This window comes from Phocoena phocoena, chromosome 5, assembly GCF_963924675.1.
Source record: "Phocoena phocoena chromosome 5, mPhoPho1.1, whole genome shotgun sequence".
Lineage (NCBI taxonomy): Eukaryota > Metazoa > Chordata > Mammalia > Artiodactyla > Phocoenidae > Phocoena > Phocoena phocoena.
Window position 1 is genome coordinate 139,059,756 of NC_089223.1, and position 26,647 is coordinate 139,086,402.

The 26,647-nt window shown below is 58.3% G+C and overlaps 1 protein-coding gene across 1 annotated transcript; it reads left to right on the forward strand.

The window, feature by feature from the left end:
- Window positions 1-1,826: 1,826 nt before the first annotated feature.
- On the forward strand, window positions 1,827-21,891 carry RNF212 (ring finger protein 212). The gene is made up of 11 exons (XM_065877300.1): window positions 1,827-1,935; window positions 4,663-4,724; window positions 8,321-8,395; window positions 11,305-11,361; window positions 11,597-11,655; window positions 13,413-13,465; window positions 13,553-13,613; window positions 14,396-14,441; window positions 17,691-17,754; window positions 18,683-18,838; window positions 21,851-21,891. Exons 1-11 carry the CDS (start codon window positions 1,827-1,829, stop codon window positions 21,889-21,891), a joined length of 783 nt encoding a protein of 260 aa, XP_065733372.1.
- The last annotated feature ends 4,756 nt before the right edge of the window (window positions 21,892-26,647 follow it).

Below are 26,647 nucleotides of genomic sequence, written 5' to 3' on the forward strand. Positions count from 1 at the left end.
GTCAGCACTGTCCAACGGAAATAAATGTGAGCTATATGTGTAAATTTTAAGTTTTCTGGTTGCCACATTAAAAAAGTTTTTTTTTAAAGAGTAAAATTAACCCTAGTGACCTATATTTAACCCAATAGATCAAATATATTACCATATTAACATATAATCAATACATAATTTTTTTTTTTTTTTGCGTTACGCGGCCTCTCACTGTCGTGGCCTCTCCCGTTGAGGAGCACAGGCTCCGGACGCGCAGGCTCAGCGGCCATGGCTCACGGGACCAGCCGCTCCGCGTCATGTGGGATCTTCCCGGACCGGGGCACGAACCCGCGTCCCCTGCATCGGCAGGCGGACTCTCAACCACTGCGCCACCAGGGAAGTCCCATACATAATTATTAATAATTATTAATGAGGTAGTTTACATAATTATTGAGGTAGTCTACGTAATTATTAATGAGGTAGTTTACATTCCTTTCTTGATAGGAAGTCTTAGAAACCCAGGTGTATTTTGCAATCAAAGCACATCTCAATTTGCACCAGTCACATTTTAAAGGCCAATGGCCACACAAGGTTCATGGCTACAGCACGGGACAGAGGGAGTACCTCGTTTCCCCACGGCATTCCACTTCGAGTGGTCCTGAATCTCTGCATTTCTCTATTTCCCTGAAAGATGGCCACTTTTCTCCACACAAGTGAATGGCCCAGAGACTTTCTCTGAACCAAGTTTTCTCAGTGGGTCCCACTCTGATCCACCTCCACAGGCGGATGGAAACTGCTCTTTGGAGAGGATGGGGCATCCCGCGAGGAGTGTAATTCTATGAAAAGCAACTTCCATTTATTTCCTCTAAATTTTAAAACAAGCGTAAGCTCACTAGAAGTTACAAAAAACAGTACAGAGAGTCCCTTCCACCAACTCCCCTATCCACCGTTTTTAAAAGCGAAATAACCTCCCCCAGGTCAAGCCTTTTCACATGTGCGTGTTAGAGGCAAGCAACGGCGCCTGGCCCCACCCGGCCCACCTCGACCATGGGGTCCAGACTGTGGGCCCTGGGCCCCACTCACACTCCATCCTGATCGTGACATTCGTCCTGGGCTACCAGGTCTCCTAATGCCCCGGCCCCAGAGCTTCCCATCCCCTACCTCCGACGGCCCAGACCCCCTTGCTGTTCCTCTGGTCCCTCCTGTCTCCTGGCTCTCATCCTCCGGGGCCCCAAGGACCCTAGGCCTCCCACTCCCAGTACGGCGAGCACCGAGGGGCCCTCCCCCTGACCTTCCCTCCCTGCATAATGGAGGACACGAGGGGCCACCTGGTCCACCTAGCCGGTCCGCTCAGCTCACCTTGTCTCAAGGTCGATGCACATCCCGCCTCCATGTGATTACTTCCACCCAGCCCTCAGGCGTAGGCCTCACCTGACTCTGTCGGCCCGCTGTCGGTCTGTGAGGTGCAGCGGCCTCCCACAGCTCTGCGCCTGCGCCGGTGTCCCGGCGCACCCACCTCGGCGCCGCCCAGGGGCCCACATAGGTCCTGGACTACAACACGCTGCCCTCAGGAGAATCGCTGGAGGTTGCAGCGTTGGAAAGAGCGAGGCCAGGTCCTCGCCTGTATGTTCCTCCTCCCCGACGTCCAGCCAAAACAACCCTCAGAGAGGAAAGTCTAATTCTAACCTCCCTCTCTTCCCGGGTTGGTACCTTCCAACACATGAGTTTTGGCGGTGCGCAGGCGTGGCATTGCAGCCCTTGGGCCACGCCCAGATCCCGCGTCCAGGTCTCGCGTGGGTCTCAGGAGGGCTTCGGTTGGGCAGCAGCATTGGCGGCAGTGGAAATCGCTGTGGAGCATGGCCAGCTGGGTGTTCTGTAATCGCTGTTTCCAGCCACCCCAGGGGACGGCGTGCTTCAGCCTGACTAACTGCGGCCACGTGTACTGCGATGTCTGCCTGCGCAAAGGTCAGGGCGGGGTCAGGGCTTTGAGGGCCCTCGGGCCAGGCCCACACCTGGACCCCTGGGCTGGTGGGGGGGCGGGGGGGCTTCCGGGGGAGGGGCCCTTGGGGGAGAGAGTCAGCGGGCCTGGAGGGTGGGGAGAGGACCTTCGGAGCAGGGGGCCTTGGGGGAGGGCGGGGCGTGCGCGGGTGGCGGGGGGGGGGGCAGAGGCCGAGAGGCTCCTGTTCGCGACTCTTGGGTGCTTGCCTGCGGGCTGGGGGGGCAGGGACTGTAGGGGCCACAGGGAGGGCGGGCAGCACCCCGGCCGAGTGTCTCAGTTCCGGCACTGGCCCGCCTGCCACGTGGGGTCCGACCTCAGGCTGGTGCCTGTAAGGACAAGCGCAGCCAGAAGCCGGGGGGGGGGGGGGGGTGATGCAGAAGTGTCCCCGGCAGAGGGGGTGGGAGGAAGGGGGAGGCCTGAGGCGGGAGAGGACTGCGAGGGAGGCCCCGGCCCCCACTGTGAGCAGCGGGCAGTGACGTGATCGACGTGTACTTCTTTTCTTGTGAAATGTTTTTATTGACGTATAGAGTTTATACAGGAAAAAAGCCTAAATGGAAACACAATGAATTCTCATAAAGTGACCTACCTGTGAAACCAGCTCACAGATTAAGAGTCAGAACATCTCACACACACACACCCCAGGCCTCCTCAAGGAAAACCACTGTCCTGACCCGCGTTGGTGTCCATCGCCTTGGACTGTTTAATGCCAGTGAGCGGGTGGTCCAGCGGGCAGCAGGCTCCCCACACACACACCCGCCCCGGGTGGCCCCTGCCTGGGCCTCTCGCTGCGGGATCCTCCGTGCACACTTGCCCCTGGTGCCCCTTGCCTGCTGCTCGGGACCGACGCCGTGTCCTGGTGTATTTCCCAGCTCGCGGCTGACCCTCGGGCTCTTCCAGGCTTTGGCTGTCACCGGTGGTGCTGCAGGCATGTTCATGCGTGGTCTGGGGGTGAGCACCGTCGCGTGCCCAGGGGTGGGCTGGCTGAGTCTCGGTCTGCGTGGCTGGGGGAAATGGAACCTGGCGGGCGGCAGGACTTGGGGAAGAAGCGGCGCCCTGCACAGGGGAGAGGTGTCAGAGCAGGACAGCCGCCCACGGGGCTGGACAGAAGCAGCGGGCAGGTTGGGCAGACCTGGGTGCAGAAAGGCATCTCGGTTTCCAGCGTGTGGAGCTCGCCGGGGTTGGCAGTGGGGTTCCCGTGGCCATCCAGGACGCTGTGGGGAGACAGCGGGTTTGGGGTGAGGCCCAGGACCTTACCTTTGGACACGGAGGTTCCAAGGAAAGCCATGTAGGGAGAGACCGAGGGGCTGTGAGGACACGCGAGGGTCTGGGAGTCCGGGCAGCTGGAGCGCAGCAGGGAGAGGTTAGTGCAGAGAGGAGAGTGGAGATGCTGGGGTGACGGGAGGGCTGAAGGCAGGGGATGCAGGAGCCCGTTCTCACCTGGGGAAAAGCATTTCCTAAAGAAGGTGGGTGGAGACGGGAGGAGGCTGTGAGAGGAAGAGAAAGCAGAAGCGTCAAACCAGGCATCCCAGCACAGTCAGCCAGCGCATCCGCATGTGGCCCTGGCCTTAGTGGCTGGGTGACCTGCGTGATGCTGTGGGGATGGTGGGGACAGGCTGGCTCGGGGCTGGGAAGCGCCAGGGAGGGCTAGGGGCAGAGCTTAGTGGGAGGGCGTCTGAGCCAGGACAGGAGCCCTCCGGGCTGTGGGAAGGAGAGGAGGTGAGCACAGGGTGGAGGGTTAGGCCTGGCCTGGGGGGCCATCGGCCTAAGACAGAAGGAGGCCAAGTGGTGCAGGCGGAGAGAGGTGCGCATGACGGGCCTCTTCCTCAGTAGACGACCTGGGGGCTTGTTTGAGTACCCCCTGCAGGGAACTGGGGGGAAGTGACCAAGAAAAGCAGAGGGGTGCCCAGCAATGCTGCAGATTCCGCAGTGTTGGAATCCTGCTTCTCAGCCGCGTTAAACTGGGGGGGGAGGGGGAGGCAGCCCCCGGTTTGGGCTGCTGTGCTGCCTGGAAGGACCCGTGGCGGTGGATGTGGACCGCCGGCTGGCCTCCAAGCTGCCTAGTGGAGAAGCCAAGATCAGAGGCTGCGAGGACCAGGCAGGGCCGAACCAGGAGCTGGAAGCGAGGGGGACGGAGTGGGGGGAGCCCTGGGAGTGCGGGGCCAGCTGGTGGGGGAGGAGCCTGTGGAGGCGGGCACCCCACAGGGAGGAGGCCGAGCGAGGGGTGGGGGCGGCCCGGGACGTGACACCTCCGTGCTCAGCCCCAGGCACTGCCTGGCCTGTTTCAGGAGCTCAGTAAATGCTCCGACGCTAGGCGAGCTGTCCCAGCTGCCACAGGGGTGAGGCCGCAGGGCAGAGCAGAACACTGTAGCTCCCAGGTGGATGGGAGGAGCTTTTCATTTTGTAGAGTTTAAAATTTTAAGTTAAGTTATTCCTATAAAACCTGATGGTAAGAAATATCTGGGACTGATCTAAGTTTGTGTTGTTGATCTTTATGGCCACCGTTTTGGAGCATATTTGCAAAACAAGAAAAAAAAAGATTGTTACTTATGTAAGTCTTTTCAGCTATGTGCACGCCCACAGGCATGTCCACTGCAAGTGCTGTAATCCTGTGTACTTTTGCAAGAAGGCCTGCATTTATGTGTATTTAAAAGCACTACTCACTCTAATAGAATGAAATATGCTTTCTGTTACAGGTAAAAGGGACGAATGCTTGATTTGTAAAGTTCCATGTCGTTCAGTTCTGCTTTCGAAACGTGTAAGTTGAAATCTGTAGTATCTGAAAGTTAATCGCAGCGTTTCTTTTTAAATGTGACGTTCAATTTTTAGTCATTTGCGGTGTCTAAAACTTTCGTTTGTTTTGCTACGTGCAGTAGGAGATCTTACAAGCTTTCTGCATAAAGTCCAATAGCGTGGTTCTGAATACCTTGCACAACTTTCTCCTGAGCCAGAGCCTGGCCCCATTAGGAGGTGTGGTGCTCCTGGGAACAGAAGTCGGGTGCCTGTGTTTCTTCAGTACAACACCAGCTCCTCAGGAAGGTGGTGCAGTTTGGTTTTCCTGGGGTCATTTCCAATTAAGAGGGCTGAGGGAAAGTCGCTGAAGTTGACTCCTTCACATTTAAGGTCTAAGATGTGTATTTGATGTTTAATCTATAAAAATTGCTTTTCTGATTACAAATATAAAATTACACAGAACTCAAACGTAACAGAGAATCATAACAGAGAATGTGCAAGTCCCCCAGGCCCTACTTCCCGATGATGACAGCCAGGAGTGTGGGTCCTTTTCTGGATCCTTCTCTGTGTGTTACTGTGATTTACCTTTTATAGGGTGTTTCCCAGTTGACACTACATTTTCTAAAATGTACACACCCACATTCTCTAGAAGTGATTGCATGGTATGACAGTATTTTCCTATTGGTAAACCTTTGGGTTTTTTTGGGTTTTTTACTATTTCAAACAATCTTACAGTGAACATTTTTTTTTTTTTACCATAGTTCCGCATACTTGTAAGACTATTTCTAGAGCATAAATTCCTAGAAGTGGGAAAGCGAGGGCTTTCAGTTGGGGTCTCCGTGCGTGTGGAGTGCAATCACTCCCTCTCCCTTCTGTCCCATTCGGGGACTCCATCCGTATTTCCCCTCAGGAAGGCCCTGGGCCTTAACTACAGTGAGGTATCACCTCACACTGGTCAGGATGGCCGTCATCAAAAAATCTACAAACAGTAAACGCTGGAGAGGGTGTGGAGAAAAGCGAACCCTCCTACACTGTTGGTGGGAATGTAAATTGATACAGCCACTATGGAGAACAGTATGGAGGTTCCTTAAATCACTAAAAATAGAACTACCGTGCGACCCAGTAATCCCACTATTGGGCATATACCCAGAGACAACCATAATTCAAAAAGACACATGTGGCTTCCCTGGTGGCGCAGTGGTTAAGAATCCACCTGCCAATGCAGGGGAAACAGGTTCGAGCCCTGGTCCAGGAAAATCCCACATGCTGCAGAGTAACTAAGCCTGTGCGCCACAACTACTGAGCCTGCGCTCTAGAACCCGCGAGGCCACAACTGCTGAGCCTGTGTGCTACAACTACTGAAGCCTGCACTCCTAGAGCCCATGCTCCGCAACAAGAGAAACCACCGCGATGAGAAGACCACGCACCGCAGCGAAGAGTAGCCCCTGCTCACCACAACTGGAGAAAAGACCTCACGCAGCAACAAAGACCCAGTGCAGCCAAAAATAAATTAAATAAATTAATTTTTTAAAAAAAGACACATGCACCCCAGTGTTCATAGCAGCACTATTTACAACAGCCAGGACATGGAAGCAACCTAAATGTCCATCGACAGAGGAATGGATAAAGAAGATGTGGTACATATCTACAATGGAATATTACTCAGCCATAAAAAGGAATGAAATTGGGTCACTTGTAGAGATGTGGATGGACCTAGAGACAGTCATACAGAGTAAAGTAAGTCAGAAAGAGAAAAACAAATTTCATATGTTAATGCATATATGTGGAATCTAGAAAAATGATATAAATGATCTTATTTGTAAAGCAGAAATAGAGACACAGACGTAGGGAACAAATGTATGGATACCAAGGGGGAAAGGGGTGGGGTGGAAGGAATTGGGAGATTGGGATTGACACATATATACTATTGTTACTATATATAAAATAGTCAACTGATGGGAACACACTGTTTAGCACAGGGAACTCTACGTAATGCACTGTAGTGTCCTAAAAGGTGGAGATATATGTATACATGTGGCTGATTTATTTTGCTCTGCAGTAGAAGCTACCACAGCATTGTAAAGCAACTATACTCCAATAAAAATAAATTTAAAAAAAAAAAAGGAAGGCCCTGGGCCCTGACAGGTCAGTGCTGACACCCTCGCCTCCCTCCTGGCCCATGGAGGTCTTTGTGTAGAACTGGGTTCTCTGTGGGCATCAGTCTGGTCTCCACTCACTGGGGCCCCTGCCCCTAGTGTGTAGGCCTCACCCAGGCCCTCAGGGGAGGTGTGGCTTCTGTCCTGTTTCCCTTGGAAGACGGGGCTCGAGACATTGGGTGCTGTCCAGGGTCTCGGGTAAAGGTCAAGCGCGGGGCTCACTTGCACACGGAGCCCTTGCCACGGGCCCCCTGCCCTCTTGGCGCCCTGCTCAGCCCTCCTCCGAGCCGGCAGTGGATTCTGGAGCCGCTTCCCCTGCAGCCGCCCCTCCACAGGGTCCTCCAGAAGCTCCTCGGGGGCCCTGGACCTTCGAGTGCATTTTCTAGTTTCTAGCTCGGATCTCGCTTTCTCTAAGTGCAGTGTTCCTGTTGTTTCAGCGGAGATGGGGAGCGGCTGGGCCTGTACGCTTGGTACAGACTGGGAGGGGCCCAGGCTCCTGGTCTCATTGGCCTGTGTGTGTCCTTGTCCCGGCCCTTCTGTGTCTCTCATGCTGCTGTGGCCGGGTGGTGGGTGGCGGTGGGAGGCAGGTGTATCTGCGCGAGGAGCGTGCGTGGGCAGGTGCCGGTTCGTAAACCCTACTTTTTCATGTTTGCTTTTTAAATAACTCAACACGGGGCTTCCCTGGTGGCACAGTGGTTAAGAATCCTCCTGCCAACGCAGGGAACATGGGTTTGAGCCCTGGTCCAGGAAGATCCCACATGCCACGGAGCAACTAAGCCCGTACGCCACAACTACTGAACCTGCACTCTAGAGCCCGCAAGCCACAACTCCTGAGCCTGTGCGCCACAACTACTGAGCCTGTGCTCTAGAGCCTGTGAGCCACAACTACTGAGCCCGCGTGCTACAACTACTGAAGCCCGCGCACCTAGAGCCCACGTGCCACAGCTACTGAGCCCGTGCACCACAACTACCGAGCCTGCGCGCTAGAGCCCGTGAGCCACAGCTACTGAGCCTGCGAGCCACAGGTACCAAAGCCCCCACGCCTAGAGCCTGCGTGCCACAGCTGCTGAACCCACGTGCCAAAACTACCGAGCCTGTGCTCTGCAATTAGAGAAAGCCCATGCACAACAACGAGGACCCAACGCAGCCAAACATAAATAATAAATTTATTTTTAAAAATAAAATAAGTAACACGTACTTGTGAGCAGTTTGAAGTCGTGCCCATCGCTCTTCCCACTTCTGATTTCACTGTTTCCTTTGTACGCAGCTCCCCCCAGCTGCCTGGAGCCCCTCAGCACTGCCCTTGGTCCTCGAGGAGGGGGCACCGTCCCTCACCCACGCCGTGGAGTACTCGGTGCCCCTTGGACGCAGCCGTGACGTCCTTGTGGCTGAGTCTGGGCCCTGAAGCACGTAGAGCCCTGGCCCGTGGAGGCAGTGGCAGAGGAAACAGCCTTTTCTCTTTCAGACGGACTCCGACGTCCAGGCGCTCTTCATGGGCATAGACGGCCTGTGCAGGAAGTACGCGAGGGAGACCTCCCAGGTGAGTCCTAGGCTTTGCCCTCAGCCCTTGGAGACTTGGTGTTGTGGAGACCACTCCACTCTGGACACATGGTTGGCGAGTGTCTCCCACCCCCGCTGTGGCGAAGCCGCGCTCTCTGTCCCGTGGTCTCTGTGCCTTTGCTGGGTGTCAGGACACAGTGGTCGCTTGGTCAGGACGCCCCACTGAGCCTCACGATGTGAGGGACGGACCTTAGATCTGGGGTTTGGAAGGTGGGGCTGGGGCTGTCTGGACTCCGGGCGGGGGGCCGCTTTGTGACGCTGTCCTCTCCTGGGGGTCACTTGTGCAGCCCTCGCCCACCCTGTGGCCCCCGTGGCATCCGTGCCTGCCCGACCCTCCTCGTCACCGTGCACGTGCCCCCTTTGGCTGCTTCACACACTCGCCCCGCCCCCGTGCCCAGCCTCTAATGCCGCCATCCGTGCCCTCTGCACGTTCCTCCCTGGACGCCACTGGACAGCCTGTGGTCCCCCGGCTGTCCTTCTGTCAAAGGTGCAGCCCCCACTGCTGGCTGCCTGCCACCTGCCCTCGGAGGCCGTGTGGAGGAGCGGCCGGGAGCTGCCTGAGGCCGAGGCCCTTCCCTGGGGCAGCGCCGCTCGCCTGACCGTTCTCACCCTCTGGCCTGCATGTCTGGAGGCCGTGGTCAGCCAGCTTGCAGAGATCATCCCCTCCCCTGGGAGGCTGCTCTCTGGCTCCGACGTGGCCAGAAGCACCGGTGGGGCCATGGCTGTCCCCCATCATCCCGGGACTGCTCCAGGGGGACGCAGGGATGCCCCAAGACTCAGCATCAGCACGAAGTGAGTGCTGGGGTCGGGGGTCGGGGACTGCCCACATCGCCCCCTTTTGCAGTGGGACCCTCTTTCCGGCCAGGTCCCCGGGGCCAGAGCTGCACGAGGACTCGAGCCCTTTTTCATTTTGTTCTGTTGGAACCATCTGACCCCTGCCGAGGCCGCGGCGCTCAGCCTCAGGCGCCCCAGCCAGTGCAGGTGGCGTGTGGCCACAGGGTCCGGGGTGCCCCCGAGCCCGCGTGAGCCTTGTGCCCTCAGTGGGGCTGCTCTAGCCTGCCGCTCAGGCACCCCACCGGCCGGCCCCTCTCCCAGGGCCAGCTTTGCCCGTGGCCCCGCCCCTGCGGCGGCCTCACCTGTCCTGTTGCGTCTGTATCAGCCACAGAGGGCCTGCACTCTTGTCCTCACCAGGGTCTTCATTCAGAAATGGCCTGCCAGAGTCGAGGTAGCCACTGGCCTGTCCACAGGCCTTGCTGAGCCCCAGTGCCTGCGAGGCGGGGTCCCGTGTGCCAGCCGCTCCAGAACGGCCCGGGGCTGCTCCCAGAGGCGGTGCTGCCTGTTTCTCAGTTTGGGCCCTGCACCAAGACACGAGGTCAGGGGTCAGCGCGGGACATTAGTCTCTCGCTGCAGGCATAGGACACTGTGACACTGCAGGCATAGGAGCTGTGGAGACAGGTGACTGTCACTGTGTCTTGCTGAAGGTGATTGGGGAAGGCGGCTTGAGAACTGTCTGTACAAAATCCCTCCCAGCTGTGCACGGCCCTGCCTCAGTGCCCTGCACGCTGTGAGGAAGAGGCACCCGGTCACGGGCTGACGGGGGCTTCACCTCGCCCGGAGTGAGGACTCAGAAGTCTGCCTGCTGAGGCCCGGGGGCAGCAGGACTTGAGAACCGTTGGTGCGCTCCCGAGCCTTCCTGGGACAGGACCTCGCAAATCGTGAGGACTTTGTGCAGCGGCGGCATTGGGGTCCCCTTGGGGCACCCCTTCCACAGGCTGACGCTCTGGGCAGAGCCTGTGGCCGTTGCCCCTCCGCTGGGTGGAGACACGCGCCCCTGGTCTCATGGAGCGGGGGGGCTCACTGGAGCACTGTGGAGCATGTCCGCTGCCCCAAGGGCTCTGAATCCCTCAGGATGTAGGAGCCAGGAGGGTTTGTCCCTCCTGACCACAGCCCCACCCTCTGGAGGTGGGCTGGGCCAGCCTCCTTTCCCTCAGTTTGGACCAGGCCAGTGAGCCCCAGGGAAAAGGCCACCGTCCCTGGATGTTTGCACTCACGTTGGCAGATTCCTGGGGGTAGTGAAGTGGGTGATGCGTTTATACAGTGTGGACTTCAAATCCCAGTTTGCCCCGCACCCGGTTCTGCTGTGTGTCAGCTGTGTGCGGACGGCGACAAGAATTAGCTTCAAGCAATTCAGTTTAGTGTTTTGAGAGAGTGGGTGTCGTTGTCTGAAACTCCAGTGGTGAAAATAGCTCTCTTCCCTTGAGGAAATCACAGTCGCCGTCTTCTAATGTACGCGGGCACTCTCAGGGACTGGTCCAGGCTCTGGATACCACAGACAAGGAGGTTGGGGCTCGTATAAACGGAGGACCAGGGACGCTGCTGCTTGCAGGTGCCGCTGGCCCCGGATGTCCAGTCAAGGTCGCTGGGCTCCTGGAATGGCGCGGCCCTGCCTGTCTGCCTGGTGGCGTTCTTGCCCGGCGCAGGCCCAGTCGGGGTGGCAGGTCAGGGGGTTTCTGGTTAGTCTGTCTGGTCAGGAGGCCATCTGTGATCCAGTTGCTGTTGCCTGAGGGACGGCACATGGTGATCGGCCCTTGTGGAATGTGTCGCATCCCATGGCCTGGGCCCCAAGGGCCGCTGAAGCCACGCGGAAGGGAGGCACAGCAGCCCCCTTGCCCACGCGATCCTCACGTGGAACCCGCGGCCCTCGCTGCCTCTGGTGGAGTGCACCTGGCCGTGACCGTCCTCAGCCTGGGCTCTGCCGGCATCTGCTCTGGCTGCCAGGCTGCAGCGGCGCCACGTCCTGGGAAGAGCCGGTGGCTGCAGGAAGCCCCCACCGGCCTCTGCGGCAGCCGCCACGCGCGCATCAGCCGCTGACACGTGTTGTCTTTGCAGGTTTTAGAATTTCAAGAAAAGCACAGGAGGAGACTGTTAGCCTTCTACGGAGAAAAGGTAACTCCAGTTGGCTGGCAGTGAGGAGAACAGCGGTCGCATCACCCAGCGCTTATTCCCTACACACCCGGTGACCTGGACTTGGTGCACGTTCACTCATAAATAGTGTGAGGGCCACTGCCACATAACTCGCGTTCTCATTTGTGGTTTAAGAAATTGAGGATCCACGTGTTGCGTCTAAGCTGTCGCTTGGTGTAGCGCGTGTGGTAACTGGAAGTCGTTCAATTGTCTTTAGATTTCTCAGCTGGAAGAGTCCCTCAGGAAGTCAGCGCTGAGGATGGGGCAGCCGCAGAGGTGAGGCCCGGGGTGCGAGGGTGGCGGTGGGCCTGTCGTGACTGCTCGTCTGTGTCAGCCCTGTCGTAACCAGGGGTGCAGAGGAAAGAGCACTTCCGTTGGCTAGAAACTTCTGTCAAAGCAAAAGTGCAGGAAACTGGAGGAGAGGAAAGGGAGACAAAAAAGAAGAATTTTTTAAAATATGAGTGGTTCCCCTTGGGGGGCCCCCCAGTGATTCCTGGGGTGACGGGAGGGGGCCTGGGAGGAGAGTTAACCCCGTCTGCAGTTCCCTGGAGAGCGCATGCAGCACACCCATCCCCTGGTCCGGGCCCTGTGACAGCCCTGGGCCCACTGGCCCCCGGGGTCAGTACGGCACCACCTGTGTTCAGCCACGTTCTCGGTTTTATGAGACATGGTATGAACGCAACGGACGTTCAGAAATCCCAACTTGGGGGCCACAGGTTAACCTGCGGGATTACTGTCTGCCCAGCAGTGACCCCCCTGCCCCAGTGCGTGGACTCCTGCCTCCTTGCTGCATTGGGCAGCTGTGGGCAGCGTGGGCGCCCAGGGGCCACCAGCCAGAGTCGGAGCTGGGCGCCTGCCAGTGTGGACTCAGCCTCGTCTGGGGTGAAAAGGCCTCCACCCACCCGCCTTCGTGATGGGGCATGAGCTGCCTGTGCCGCCTGTGAAGGCGTGTTTGGGGTCAGCGAGCTGCGGGCCAGCGCAGCCGCAGAGGAGGCCTCTCCCTTCCCTGAAGGACTGCGGGGAACAGCGCGGCCGAGACCTCCTGTGGCGGGCGAGGCCTGACCCTGACACGGGGACAAGAGGCCCCCGGGCCAGTCCCTGGGATCTGTCCTCCTTGGTGTGCAGTTTGCTTTCTTTCTGTGGAATCATGTCTTAATTCTGGAAAATTTCCAGCCCTTACCTTTCCCATTCTCCCTCTGTGGCTTTGTCCCCACCTGGTGTCTGCGCCTGGTGACCTGCTCCTTCAGACCGCGGTACCTGCAGCGCCCTCTCCGCCGCACCGCGCACGCCTTCTCCCCGCGTCTGTCCGGCTGCTCTGTCTCACCCTTCCAGCCCGTCCCTGGCCATTTTTGGTGCTGTATTCTCGCTCTGCCTCACAGCACTTTGTTTCCCACCTGGTGGCTTCAGGGTCCAAATCTGCCTGTTCCCCTTGGGCTCCAGGTGGAGTGTTCCTGGCACGGTGGGTTCTGTGCCAGGCCCACCCGCTGACCGCTCTGCGTGCACCACGTGGCCTGCATCTCCCTCTGGGGGGAGCCTGTGCCCCCGACGCGGCACCCTTGCCCCAGACCACGCCTGCCTGGGTCTGCCCCGCCAAGCACGGCATGGTGTCGCCACTGCTGACCCTGTCACAGGGCCTGTCTCAGCGGTGCCTTGGACACTTGCCCTCCCCACACGCCCAGCGTGGCACCCAGTTTGTTCCACTGAGTCACTTGGAAGCGGGAGTGAGTGCCCTTCAGGGAGCTGGGCCCCAGCACGGCCAGTCCCCCTGCCGGTCGGTGGGCCGCCCAGCAGGCCTTTATTGAGCGCCGGCTGTGTTCTCAGCACTGTCTTGGGCTCTGGTGAGTCAGAGGGAGCTCCCTCCATTCCTGTGCGATGCAGCCAGGCGTGTGCAGTAACTGAGGCTGTGGAGGGGGCCACGGGGCAGCGCCACGGAGAACAGAGGCTGTTTCTGTTTTCTTGACCTTCAGGTTGGAAGGAATTACCTGAAAGTAAACGTTTATGGCTCAATTAATGCCTTTTCTCCATCTATTTAGTGTGAGATTGTCACAACAGATGGCTTTCAGCACAATAAAAAGTCCAGTTTCAAGTAAGTAAAGTGTCGCCCGGAAGGGGAGGGTTGTGACGAGGTGCGGAGTGGACCCAATTGGCTCCAGCACCAGGTTTCTCGCCACAGCTCCTTCCGCAAAGCCCAACGGGCCTCTCTTCCTGCCGCCCGGCTCATCAGCCTCTGCAAGGTGTGCACCCCCAGCCCCCAACCCCCGAACGTCAGCGGGCAGTGTTTCAGACACAGGGGTATGTGGCCGCAGGGATCGGTGGGGGGTGGTCACGTGACCCGGGCTGGGCAGCTGGGTGTCGTCCCCAGGACCCTCCTCTGACACTGGGACAGAGGGACGTGGAGGAAACAGGACGAGAGGGGGGGTGTTTCTCTTGGGAGGTTGGAGTCGAGCCCACGGGCAGCAGGTGTGATGAGGGCGCCCGAGGCCCCATCAGCCTGGCCGCCCCCACCCCAAGCTCGTTCAGAAAGTAGGGAGCACGCCCTCTTCCCGCCGCCTTGTGCTCCCGCGGGGACGCCCGGCCACGTCCCATGCCAGCCTTTGGGCTGATTAATTAGGGAACTGCCGTGGGTCGAGCCCTACCTGCATGAAACGTGTGGGCCCGGCAGTAGGGTGGACGGAAGTAGTACTTCTGCTTCCGGGAAGCCCAACAGGAAGCAGAGGGGCCCAGTGACAGCAGCCGGAGGGGGGCAGCCAGCCAGGAGGTGGCCACGCGGGGGCCTTCGGGGGGAGGCGGCGGGAGGGCAGACAGGAGGGCTCGTTTGGGCCAGACAGCAGGGGCTTCCGTGTCCTTGGGTGGGTGCGCGGTGGTTTACAGGTCTCGCTGGCCACGGCGGGGCTGTGATCACCGGGCTCCCCTGGTACTCAGCAGCTGCAGGAGGGAGAGCCGCCCGCGGGGCCTCGTGTGTTTTTGTTACTTGGTCGTAACCAGGCCCGTGACCGTGTTTCACTGTCTGTAACAGGGTGGAGTCCATGGAAGTTGACCTCACACCCTCCCCGAGGAGAAAGGTGAGTGCACCTGCCCTCCGCGTGCCTGGTTCCCACAAGCTTCGCGTGGATGGTTTTCTCGTCACTGATGACCTTCGAGCGCGCCAGCTCCGCAGACTCTGGGCAGCCAATCTCCAGGCGGCTCCCAGGAGGGACCTGGGAGGGAGGCTGGGGTGCGGCTGTGGGGCCACTGGGCTCTCGGGGCTGGGGCGGGGTGGGTTGCCCTCCTCCCACCTCTGGCGTCTGAACTCAGTCCTGCCTGGAGGCCTCGTGCCGCTGTGGTCACCGAGTACACACGACCTGTGAGGTGGATGCCAGCATGTGGGCTGGTTGGCGAGAAGCGGTGCTCTGGGCGGGTGGGCAGCAGAGCCGCTCCTGGCTCCGGTGGGGAGACGCTTCCCACCCACTACCCCTCGTCAGCCGTCTCCCATCACCAGAAGGGGGCGTGGGTACACCTCCGCCCTGCCCCAGACCTCAGCCGCTCATGAGGCAGTCCCCACAACCTGGAGCTCACGGGTCCCTGCCAGCTCGCCTTTGCCCCAGGAGCTGGACCTCGAGCCTCGGCCCATGTGTGGCCCCATTCTGGAGGTTAAAGTTTCCGGAGGTTAAACATTCCAGAGATTAAGGCTGACGGCTCAGCGATGATGTGTTCCTGGGCAGGACATTGGAAATTGTGCCTTGGGACCAGAACGCCACAAACTGATTTGAGATTCCAAAGTGAGGTTCTAGACCAACATCTACGTGGGCTTGTGGACCCATGTCCTCGTGGACCCATGTCCCCATCTCAGCACTCACTCCTCGCAGTGGGGAGCAAACAGGCCCCAGCCACGTCCCAGGAAAGCCATCAGTCACAGGGTGTGGCTGCCAGAACGGGACACGCGTTTTCAGGGAAAGCTTGTCCACCCAGTGGCCCACCTCCCGGACACCCCATCAGCCCTGGGGTGGGTGTGCATACGCCTCTCTGGTGGGGCTGCCCTGAGACCCCGAGCGGGTCGGTGAGGTGTCTCCTGGAAACCCCAAGACCCCCCAGGAGGTCCCGCAGATGGTATGGCTGGGCCCACCCTGTGGCCGTGGAACAGAGGGCAGTGCCCACGCTCCCTGAGGTGACCCTGGAAGGAGTCTGGTGGCCTTGGTGAGGGAGATCCTGGAGGAGGAGAGCGGGATCCTGCCCCCCTCCCACCCCCCTGCACTGGGCCTGGGTCCTAGGAGGGAGGGGGAGGCAGAGCCTGCCACCTGCCCTCGGCTGTGCCTGCGAGCAGAGGGGCACCCGCCGGTGAGGTTCCGCGTGGGGACTTGGACCGCGGATGCTCGAGGGCTAGCTCGGCAGGTGCTGGTTCCCCGGAGGGGGTGACCCACGTGGACAGTGAGGGCGTGCTTGAGCCCGTGAACCGTGGGGAGGCGGCGCTGCGGGCAGCAGGCAGGGGCCTCCCGGTCGTCCCCTCCAGGATGTGGCCTCCAGTGAGGACGTGGCCCCGTGGAACCCTGAGGGGCTGCACACGCGCACGGCCCCACCACACCTTCCTGGCACAGGGCCTGGGCCTCTCCAGAACACCCGTCGTCTGGTGGCAGGAGCTCCCCAAGGAGTGAGGTGTGTGGAGGAGGCAGTGACGCAGCGTGTCAGTCACGTCCCACAAGCCAGCCCGGTTGCATTATGGGGACTTGGTGGCTGATGGGCCGGTGGAGGGCAGGGGACCCACCCCAGAATGCAGCCCAAGGTTGGGCCCATCCCTGGCCTTGGCTGCCCTGGTCGGGTGTGGTCTCACTCTGCCACATCGGCCTAACTACCTGGCCGTCCACGCAGAGATGTGCTCGCAGCCGAGCCCGGGTGACCGTTGAAATCCTGAGGGCAGCCGAGTACAGCTGCCAACAACCCAAATCCTCGACAGCAGCTCCCCGGCGCGCTCGAAGAAGCGGATCCTGTGGGGGCCTGTCTCGGCACCTCCGCTTCCTGGAGCTGCTGCGCCCACGCCCTCCCCCGGCCTGGGCCGCGGCCAGCGCTCACCTGCGTCACAGCCACCATCCTGGACACTCCGCATCTTTAAACTCTTTCTGTCTCGCCTGTTACTGGAGCCTCCCCCAGATAGGTGCTAACCCGACAGGAGCGATTTTGTCTCCTCTCTTCGATAACTTTTCAGAGTTGGCCTGTGCTGGACACTCGTGGCCTGACATGTAGGATGTGCCGGAGGTGGGAGGAGGGGCAGGGGCCGGTGCACAGGCGGCCGCAGAGGGGCTGGAGGGAGGCTCTGAACGCAGCCGAGAGACAGCAGCAGTAGGAAGGGCTGTGAGGTCAGGCCCCGCTCACCACGAGCCACGTTAAAGCCACTGCAGCAATGGGATGAGGGCACCGTGAGCAGTGAGCGTCCCCAAGCCAGCCCTGCCGTTCTCACAGACCCTGGAGAGGCCTTCACCTTGGGCATGAGCCTGGAGTGGGTGGGCCGGGGAGGGAGGCCAGAGGGAGGGGAGGCTGCTCCGGTGGGTGGGCAGCAGCCTGCCAGGCAGTGCGACGTTCGAGGGTGGGGGCCAGTCCCTCCAAGGTCAGAGTCTTGCCAGCAGGCATGAGCCAGAGGCAGGGCCGGGGTGGGGACGTTTGCACAGAGTGCCCTGAAACGAGGCCGCCGCTGAGCTGGCGGGGAGGCTGCTTGACAGGAGCAAAGGACCATCGTGGGCGCGGGAGCTGGGAAGGTGGGCCCGAGGTCGCAGCAGGTGGGGCGGTGGCCAAGTCTAGGGCCCCAGGAAGGGCCAGAACGGGCTGTGGAGATGAAGAGATGGGCACAGAGACAGCGCCAAGCCTGGGTTCCTGGCAGCGGCTGTGTGCCCCGCCCCAGGTCCCACCGCGCAGTTACAGTGAGGGGGGCAGAGCGGGTGGGGTGGGGCGCCGCCTGGCGGACACTGCCGCGTGCGTGGCGTGGAGCAGGCCTGGCGCCGGGCACTGCCCGCCAGCCCTAGCCATGCCCGTCAGCATCTGGATTTCAAGGTGACAGGACGCTCCCCAAGTGATTTACTCAGGACTTTGCTATTCCTAATGTCAGCCAAGAAGTTGGGTTACTTTTCCTCTTCTGAGACTCTTAAAAGCACTCGGTGGGTCCTTCGTCCACTCACCACCGTGGGCCCTGCCCACTCGGCCACGTTCCCGCACAGAACGCGGTCAGACAGGAGTTTGTTTCTCAGGCAGATGAGACTGAGGGGCTGTGTTCTTAGCAGATGAGGAGACTCGCTCCTCCAGAGCAGCAGCTCTGGAACGTTACTAATTGTTTTCCTCTTACAACCTAGTGTGAGGTAGCCACCGGCCTGACAAGGATCTCCCTGCTCAGTCCACCTCGGGATGGACGCATGGGTAAGTGAAGACCCGCCGCCTTACCCCGGTCCACACATGCTGAAGGACTCACCCAGTGGGTGTGGGTCCATGTGGAGGCACGTTTCCCCCAGAGTGGGCCCCTCCTGGGTCCATCCAGGGCCCCACCTGACCCGGCACAGGGGAGGCGGGCCCTCGTGGCCTGTCTCCTGGGCTTTGAACAGGAATTCTAGGGCCTGCCGTGCTTACTGGTGCTTGCTGGAGTGGCTGCTGGGGGAGCACCCGGGCCCTTCCCCGGGGGTCAGCGTGAGCCTGCCCGCCTGCCCAAAGCGCTAGGCTCTGGCGCACGCCCATCTCCACCCCAAGCCCCTCCCTCACCACACTCGGGCCAAGGCCCTGGAAGTTTCCTCGGTGTGTGTCGTCATGGAAATATTTACATTTGAGACAGATGCTTATTCATTCTTAATCGTCAGCCCCTCTGTTTTCCTTCTTGCCATTGCTTCTTGCATCTCCGTCCTTAGATTCACTTTCTTTTGTGCTGAAGTTGAGATTCTGATAGTTGCCTCTGAGGTGTAGGCTTTCTGAGCCGCGGCCGTCTAGGGCCTCTTGCTGCCGCCCTTGCACCTGAGCACCCGGCTGGGGCTTGATTTGCTTCTGCACTTTGGAATCGCTGCTGCACCTGCCCCTTCCTCCCTTCCCCTCCCCTCCTCTCCCCTTCGTGGACGCTGTGCTCCCAGCCTCAGCTCACAGGTCAGGCCTGTGTCTTCCTGTCCCCCTTCCCTGCCCTCCCCTGGGATCCCAGGCCATCTGTCACTCCAGGGCCCTTTCCTCATGCTTCCCGCCTCCGTCCTCCTGTGCAGCTGGAGTGTCCGCCCATCAGGGTTCCCTTGGTTTTGGAGGTGGCGTTTCCCCTGGGCCCTGGGGTGTCCTGTGGGCGTCAACGTCCTCTCCGCCCTCGTGCCCGGCCCAGCGTCCCCGCCTTGTGGCCCCACCGTCATGCTGCCGTGCGGGTGTGGGTTTCAGGTCAACGTCTGCAGGCTGGCCTGTGGGGCAGAGCCCGGCGCTGGGAACATCCTTCCCTCAGGAGACGGGCGTCTGGCAGATACTGAATGTAGTTCCCTGTGCTGTACAGTAGGACCTTGTTTATCCATTCTGTCAACATCCTGTAACAACCTGAAATGGAAAAGCATCTAAAGAAGAATATAGATAGATATATGTGTGTAACCGAATCACATAGCTGTACACTTGAAACTAGCACAGCATTGTAAATTAACTATACTTCAGTTTTTTAAAAAACAAAAATGCAGTTTAAAAGAGGAACTGAAATAATTACATTGAAAAGCATTCAGAAGGCGACATGGGCAGACTAACAGAAAAGAGAGCGAGGTGCAGCCAGCAAATAGATGGCAGGTGCAGGTGTGCGTCAGCCACCCAGTACCCGTGAGCAACTGGCCACACCAGGGAAGAGATGCCCCGCACGCTCCCCAGGAGAGACGTGCTTGAACTACAGCAGTACAGACACGTTCCAAGTGGAAGGACACGGTGCGTGTGGCAGCCAGATGAGGGCCGGGGCGCGACATGAGCACCAGAGAAACAGACCGGGACGAGGACTGTTCTGGAGACCAGGAGCAGAAGGAGCACCCCGTGGTAACAGGGTGTCGGGAAAACAGCAGTTACCAATGTGTATACACCTGACAGCAGAGCAGGTACGCGGAGCAAAAGCTGCCCATGGAGAGAAGAGCCAGCCATCCGGTCTGGGGAGCTCAGCGCTCTCCCTTCAGAGACGGAAAGCTGCGAGGGAAGCAGGAACGAAAAAGACACGAGACGTGTAGGGAACAAAGAGCAAAGCGGACACGCTGATGTCAGCCACGGACAGCATCGGGTACGAGTGTGCGGCAGGCACAGAGACGTCAGACTGCTGCACGCTGTCTGCGAGGGACACATTTCGGAGCCAGAGGCACCGATAGGCTGAGACGAGATAACGTGCAGGGTGCGTCAAGCCAGCAGCCAGGACAGAGCCGGAGCAGCTGTCCTCAGGTCACACGCACGGGCCGTAAGATAGGAAACGTCTCCAGAGACGGGCATTTCGTGACGAGTAAAGGTCAACTTCTCAGGAAGACATGACCGTTAGTGCAAACACGCCACAAAAGAAAGTCCCCAAATGCACGAGGCCGGAGTTAAAAAGAGAAAGAATTAATTCAACATGATTTGAGCACTGCAGTAGCCCACTGTCAGCAGTTGATGGGACAACTAGACAAGTGATCAGAAAGAAGACGAGAGACTGCCTGTCTGACAAACGCCACACCACCAGCAACAGCGGAGCGCACAGTCTTTCCAAGTGCAAACGGGACATTCTCCAGAAGAGGTCACACAGTGGCACGTAAAACAGGTCCTGATACTTAGGACTGTTCATGTGGAGTGTATTTGGGGCCCACAATGGAATTAAATTGGAAATCAACAGAAAAAGAATTCTGAGAATAAAACAAATATTTGGAAATGAAACAATGCAATTATAACTAACTTATGGACCAAAGAAAAAACGTCAGCAGAAAGTAGCTTGAACTGAGTGGAAGAAAATACAGTGTACCAAATTTATAGGATGCAGGTAAAGCGGGCCTTAGAGGGAAATGTATAACTTTAAACGCTTATATTAGGAAGGAGATCTAAAGGCAGTAATCTAAGCTTCCACCTTAAGAAGCTGCAAGAGAACAGAGTAGAAATCTACAAAACAGGAAACAGAAACAATAGAGAAAACCAATGGAACCTAAAGTTTATCCTTCAAAAAAATTAGCAAACTCTTGCCTAGACTGACCAAGAGAGAAAGAGAACACAAATTACTAGTATAAGAAATGAAAGAAGGAACATCATTACACATCCTACAGATAATAAAAGGATTATAAGGAATGTTATGAACAACTCTGCCAACGAAGTAGATGCCTTACATGCAATGGACACATTCCTAGAAAATATCAAAACTACCTCAAGAGGAAATAGTAAGCCTGGGTAGACCTCCATCAAGTAAAGAAGTTGAATTAATAATTTTAAAATCTTTGCACAAAGAAAAGCCTAATTCTCACTGGCTTCATGGGTGAATTCTTTGAAACATTTGAAGAAGAGCTAATACCAGTCCTGCATAAAGTCTTTCAGAAAGTAGAGGATCAAAAACTTCCCAATTCATTTTATGTCAGTGGTGTCTTAATAACACAGCCAAAGATAACATGAGGAAAAAACTGAACGATAATCTTCGTGAATATTGGTGCAGAATTCTTTAAAAATATACGAGGCAATCAAATCTAGCAACATATAAAAGGATTTATGTACCATCACCAAGTGCGGTTTATCTCAGGAATTCAAGGTTATTGACATCTGAAGATCAATTAACTATATTAGTAGAATGAAATACCTAAAAAACAAGATCTTTACAACAGAAAAAGAATTTGACGAAACTCTGCAACCATTCGTGGTAGAAACTCTTAGGAGACACGCACTAGAAGGGCACTTCCTCAGTCTGATACAGAGTGGCCAAGACCCTAGAGGTGGAACCTTTTCCCTGGAGACCAGGAACAGGGCAAGGATGCCCACCGCCGTCACGTCTACTTGCCTTGTCCTGGAGGCGCTAGCGGAGCAGAAATTAAGGCGCATAGGTTGGAAAGGAGGAGGTGTAACTACTTTGTAGACAGCTGGTCTTGCTGTAGAAGATCCCAAGGGATCTGTAAGAATACTGTCAAGAATTATAAATGAGCTTGGGGAGGCTACAGGGTGCGAGATCCACACGCAGAACTCCGTTATAATTCTGTATACTAACAACCAACAGGCCAGAATTGAACGTAGCTGACAGATCGTAACTGTCAGGGTTTCCTTCTGGACTTCCTGTTCTGTCAACGAGTATATTCCATCCTTCCTTTCATAAATGCCACATTGTTACGATTACTTGTGCTTTACGGTTAAGTTTTGAGATCAGACACTTTGTTCTTAATTTACCAAAGTAATCTTGTCTCTTCTAAGGGCTTTGCATTTCCATATGAATCTTAAGATCCACTTGTCACATTCTACCAAAAAAGCCTGCTGGGGTTTGATAGGAGCTCATCGGTTTGGGGGGAGTTGCTCTCTCAACAGTCCTGCGTCCTCCGGTCCATAGACCTGACGTGTCTGCCTCTCCGCTTGCGGGACCCCGATTGACCTGAGGAATCACCGTTTTCAGTGTATGGGTCTTAGGCGTTATCCATAAACTGGTACCCGAGTAGTGAGTTATCTTGATAGTGGAATTTTCTTTAATTTCAGATTGGGTACAGTTTACATGGGGCGTCTTTTCGTGCCTCGCTTTCGCCTGATTGTGTCTTTGAAGCCAGAGTGTGCCTCTTGTGGACAGTGTGTGGTGGGATGCTGCTTGTAATCTCTGCCTCTGACTGGAGTGTCCAGTCCATTGAGTCAGCATGGTTACTAATAGGTTTGGATTGATGTCTGCCTCTTTGCCATGTGTTTTTGGGATTTTTTGTTTATCTGTATCTCCTTAAGTGCCTTCTTTGGCATTAACTATTTTTAGTGCCCCGTGTCCCCTCAGAGCTGTGAGTGCATTCGGAGTCGGGGGTCTCTAGGAGTTCAGCGCCGTCCTGAGGGTGAGACCTAATCCGATAGGATTCGTGTCCTCACGAGAGACGGCACGCGCGGGAAGAGGTCACGTGCGGACACAGCAGGAAGGCACCGTCTGCAGGCGGGAAGCGGGATCCACTGGATCACCAGGAGTCAGGTCTGCCGGCGCCTTGATCTTGGACTCCAGCCTCCGGGACTGTGAGAAATAAGCGGACTGGGAGACTCGACCTTCCGTTGATATTTACGCTGTCTCGTTGTCTTGCCTCGGGGGTAGCCTTGCGCCTCTTATCGGCCACCCAACTGGATTCTGGTCAAATGCAGCAGCTTTGCCCGTGCAGTCCGTTTACTCGCTGCTTTGTGATGCTTTGTTTATGTGTAGCCACTCAGGTTACATAGAAGCCCAGCGATAGGCCTGTAATGACGTCCCTTACCGAAGCTCACGTGCCCTAAAGATCAGGAGAGGAGGCAGAAGCACACGCGCCCCTCGCGCTTGTCAGGTTTCTGGGCCCACGTCTTCCTGAGGGACCGAGTGCTTGTGGCTGGGCGCTCCTTTCAGCCCGTTTCATGGTGGGCAGTCCGGCCAGCTGTGATTCTCCCGGTGTTTGTCACCTTTGAGTGATGATGTGTTCATTTTGAGGGTAACCTCACTGGGAAGAGAATTCTCAGATGACTGTTCTTAGCCCTTTGCCGAGTCGTCCTGCTGCCGCAGGCCCCTCCTTCGTTTCTGGTGAGGGGTCGCCGCCCTCAGCCGTGTCCTCGTGTGTGACGGGTCGCTTTTCCCCTTTGCTCTGAGGACTGTCTCTGCCCTTTGCTCACTGTGGCTTTGGAGGACTTTTCGAATTCGTCGAGTGTGAGTCCTCTGACCTCGCGCTTCTCTTCCAGGGTGGCCGTGGCTGCTCTGCGGGTCTGCGCGAGCTGGCGCCCAGGCGTCTCTCAGGCAGGGCAGCCTCTCTGTGCTCAGTCTCTGCTCTGCACGCAGCAAAGCTGTGCCCTCCCAGGTCCTGCAGGGTCACCCCCGGCCGTGCTCTTTCCTCCCGCTCTCACCCCCAACGCAAAGGCACAGGTGCGCAGGGGCCCGCTCACGGCCCAGGCAAGGAAGCCCCCTTCCCAGGCAGGCGGCAGTGGGCGTCTGGGCACAGACGCTGTTGTCTGTCTTAGACGATGTCCTAAAATGGTCCTGTCTCATGCTCGGTCTTGGGAAGGAGCCTTGTGGATTTCAGCTCCGTCCAGCTGGAGGCCCCTTCTCGGCAAGCACTGCCTGGGTGAGTTGACGAACCGTGGGCACCTCAGCCTTGCCCCCCTGCCGGTCTGTCCCACGAGCTTGTGCACGAGGCCGACCCGCTCCCACGTCTCGGGCCGCCCAGCCGTCAGTGCCCAGGTCTCGTCCACAGGACGCAGCCTGTCCACGTGGCAGCAGAGGGACACGAGCGTCCCCACATTCTCCACCTGGAAACTTACCCTCTTTAAATGTCAACATGTTTTCCATTTAAATTTTTCAATGGAAATCTTTCCAAATGCATTGAACCACACCGCTTTCCTGAGCAGAAGCTCGGCCCTGGCTTGGACGTGTCCTGTTGGCTGTGGAGCCTTGTCCGGTCATTGGCTTTCAGGAGCACCGGCCCAGGGGGTGGCTCCTCGGCGCTGCCCGGGCCTCCTGCGGCGCCCGGGGTCACTGCCCTCAGGACCGAGACCTGCCGTGGCCCATGGTTCTCAGGCAGGACCCGAAAGACCCCCTACTGAGGGCCTGGCACCCGCTGTTCCTGTGGCCAGAGCGCTGCCCACACGACCCATGAGCTGTTGACTTCCTGAGGCCTCGGTAGCCTCAGCTGTGTTGACAGCCGTTGTCCCCATGAAGTCCTGTAAAGCGTACGTGAGAAACTGCTGCTGTCTGCCGTCGCGGGGCCGAGCGTGTAGTCACTGAACAGAGGACTGTACTCGGGACCCGTTGGGTGTGTGAGGCCGACAGATCAGGAGCCACCGCCGTGCAGGAGGAAGGTGCACTCACGGTTCCTGGAAGCAGGCGGCACGGCCGCCAGGAGGGGTGAGGCGGAGGCCTGGGCCAGAGCCTGGGCCGCAGTTTTCAAGGGAGGAGTGGCAGGGCCGCAGGAGAGGCTGGCAGGCTTGAGGTTGGATGGCTTGAGCCGTCTCTGTGGTCGCAGATGTGGGAGCCGCCCCGCTTGTCTGAGGTCCAGCCGGGCTGATGAGGGCCGAGTGGGGCAGCGGATGGAGGGGGCTTTAGAGCCGGCTCTGGATTGGCAGCTCTTCACATCAGAGGCACGCTGCGGTCGCTCACAGGCAGACCGGCGCCACCTCTGGGAGTCAGCCCGCCCTGCTCCGGGGTCAGCAAGGCCCCCAGACGCCAGACCCTCATAAAGTACAGAAAACAACAAACACGGTGAATGTAGCTGCCGAGATGGTTTGTCCGCCTGGTTCTCAGCTGTTCTCTGGGGCTTCCTGAGGGTCACCTGCAGTGGGCAGTGTCCTCACAGTCCGCACGGCCCAAGACTAAGAGATGAGACCCCCATTGCCCACTTCGTGCTGTGCAGCCTTGGGAAAGGCACTCACCCTCTCTGGTCCAGGTTCTTTGGTTATGAAAGGGGTACCATGAAAGGACACAGAGGGAGCCTAACCTAAATGCTGTCTACCCTTCTTTCCCTGGCTTCCTTCTGTTGAAACTCTCCAAAATTTAGATGCAGAGGGATTCAGGTATTGAGGAAGAGCTGTCTTTTCATGTCTGCTCCCTGGTGTGACTAAAACCTACCAGGGATCATTTACATCTTTAAAAGAAGCTTCTTATTAGCCCAGAAGCTGTCAACGGGCAGAAGTCGAGCTGTGTAAAACTCCTGTGGTCTGGGTGGAGGTGATATGGCTGTCCTGGCGCCAGGGGTCGCCCGCAGCCCCACGCCCTCCCTCTTGTCCCCCGAGTGGTTGTCAGAGTAACAGGAGCCAAGGCTTAAAGCAGGTGTCCAGACATTTATTGAGCACCTGCCGCATACCAGGGATGGCCCCCAACGGAGTCTGCGGGCAGTGTGGGTGTGGGCAGTGGCTGAAGGTCAGCCCCGGCCGGTCCGGGCATGAGACTGCGCGGTCAAGGACGGCGCACGTGGGTGAGAAGATGGGGAAGAGGGTGGGGTCCGCACCCTCCCGGGGCGGGGGCAGGGCTCCACCTGTGGCAGGGATGGGGAAGCAGCTCGTTCACTTCTCACCCGCCCCCAGGCAGCGTTGCCCACCGCCCTCAGCACCTCGGCCTGACACCGCGTCACCCCAGCGAGCCCCAGGCACTCAGGTAGGTCCCGCTCGCGGCTCCTGGGGGGGCGACAGGGTTAGGTGGGGGCGGGAGGGACCCGCTCGTCCCGGCGCCGTCTGCGGGCCCCGAGTGAGGCGGTGCCCAGAAGACCACGTCATGTCCTTGAAGCTAAAACGTAACTTAAGCAGGTGCCCTGTCGCGAAAAACCGCGGAAGAGCCATTACGGCTGCAGGACGTTTTACTCCAGGACAGCCCGGGGTCGGCAGGGTTTCCTGAAGGGCAGGTGGCCGCTGTGGCCGGTGCCGCCCCTCTGCCTGGCCAGGTCCCAGCGCCACCATTTGCTCAGGAGCAGCTGTGCCCTTCCTGGACGCAGGGCCGCCTCCACGCGGGGCGCTCTCCTCAGCGCTGGGCACTCAGGTGCTGTCTCCAAAGGTGGACCCTCTCCTAACCCCTGACCCCTCTCCCAAAGCCTGTCCACGCTTTGCGGCTCGGCACAGTCCAGCCACTGGCCTCCCGACTGCGTGCCCACCGCCCCTCGACTCACAGAGCCACCACCTACCTCCCTGACGGCAGGCTGCGCCCGGGACCTCTGTGAGGCCGCTGCACCCCACCCCACGGCAGGGGCCGGCCCCAGCTCCGCCCGCTGACCGTAACTTGCCTCCTTCAGCGTCAGCACAGAGGGGCTGTGGGAGGGCCCAACGACACAGGTCCTGGGCCCTGGTAAGGGGCAGCAGTTCTCGGGGGCCCTGCCACGGTCCCCACGGCCCAGAGAAGCCCTCCTGCGGGGCTGCCCGCCATGCACTGCGCGTGAGCTGCTCCGTTCTATCGGCAGCCCCAGGCTGGCCCCGCCACCTTGAAAATGACCTCGTGGCCAGAGGCGCTGGTGATTTTGTCTGTTGAATTTACTGCTAGGATCCCAGCCCTGCAGACGCCCTGGGAGTGGCCCAGCCAGAGCCCTGCGCCCCAGGCAGCAGGCAGAGCCGGGACAGGGGCGGCACCCAGGCAGCCCCTCAGCATCTCGGGGCTGCTGCAGAGGCGGCTTTTAGGTAAGTGCCGCGGGGAAAGGCAGACGCTGTGTGAGGAGCAGACACAGCTTGG

Excerpts from the sequence above, each read along its gene's own strand:
- RNF212 (XM_065877300.1), top strand. The coding sequence starts at position 1,827 with ATGGCCAGCTGGGTGTTCTGTAATCGCTGTTTCCAGCCACCCCAGGGG. Across the intron at positions 1,936-4,662 it reads CGATGTCTGCCTGCGCAAAG|GTAAAAGGGACGAATGCTTG; the intron begins GTCAGGGCGGGG and ends TTTCTGTTACAG. Across the intron at positions 11,656-13,412 it reads AGGATGGGGCAGCCGCAGAG|TGTGAGATTGTCACAACAGA; the intron begins GTGAGGCCCGGG and ends CCATCTATTTAG.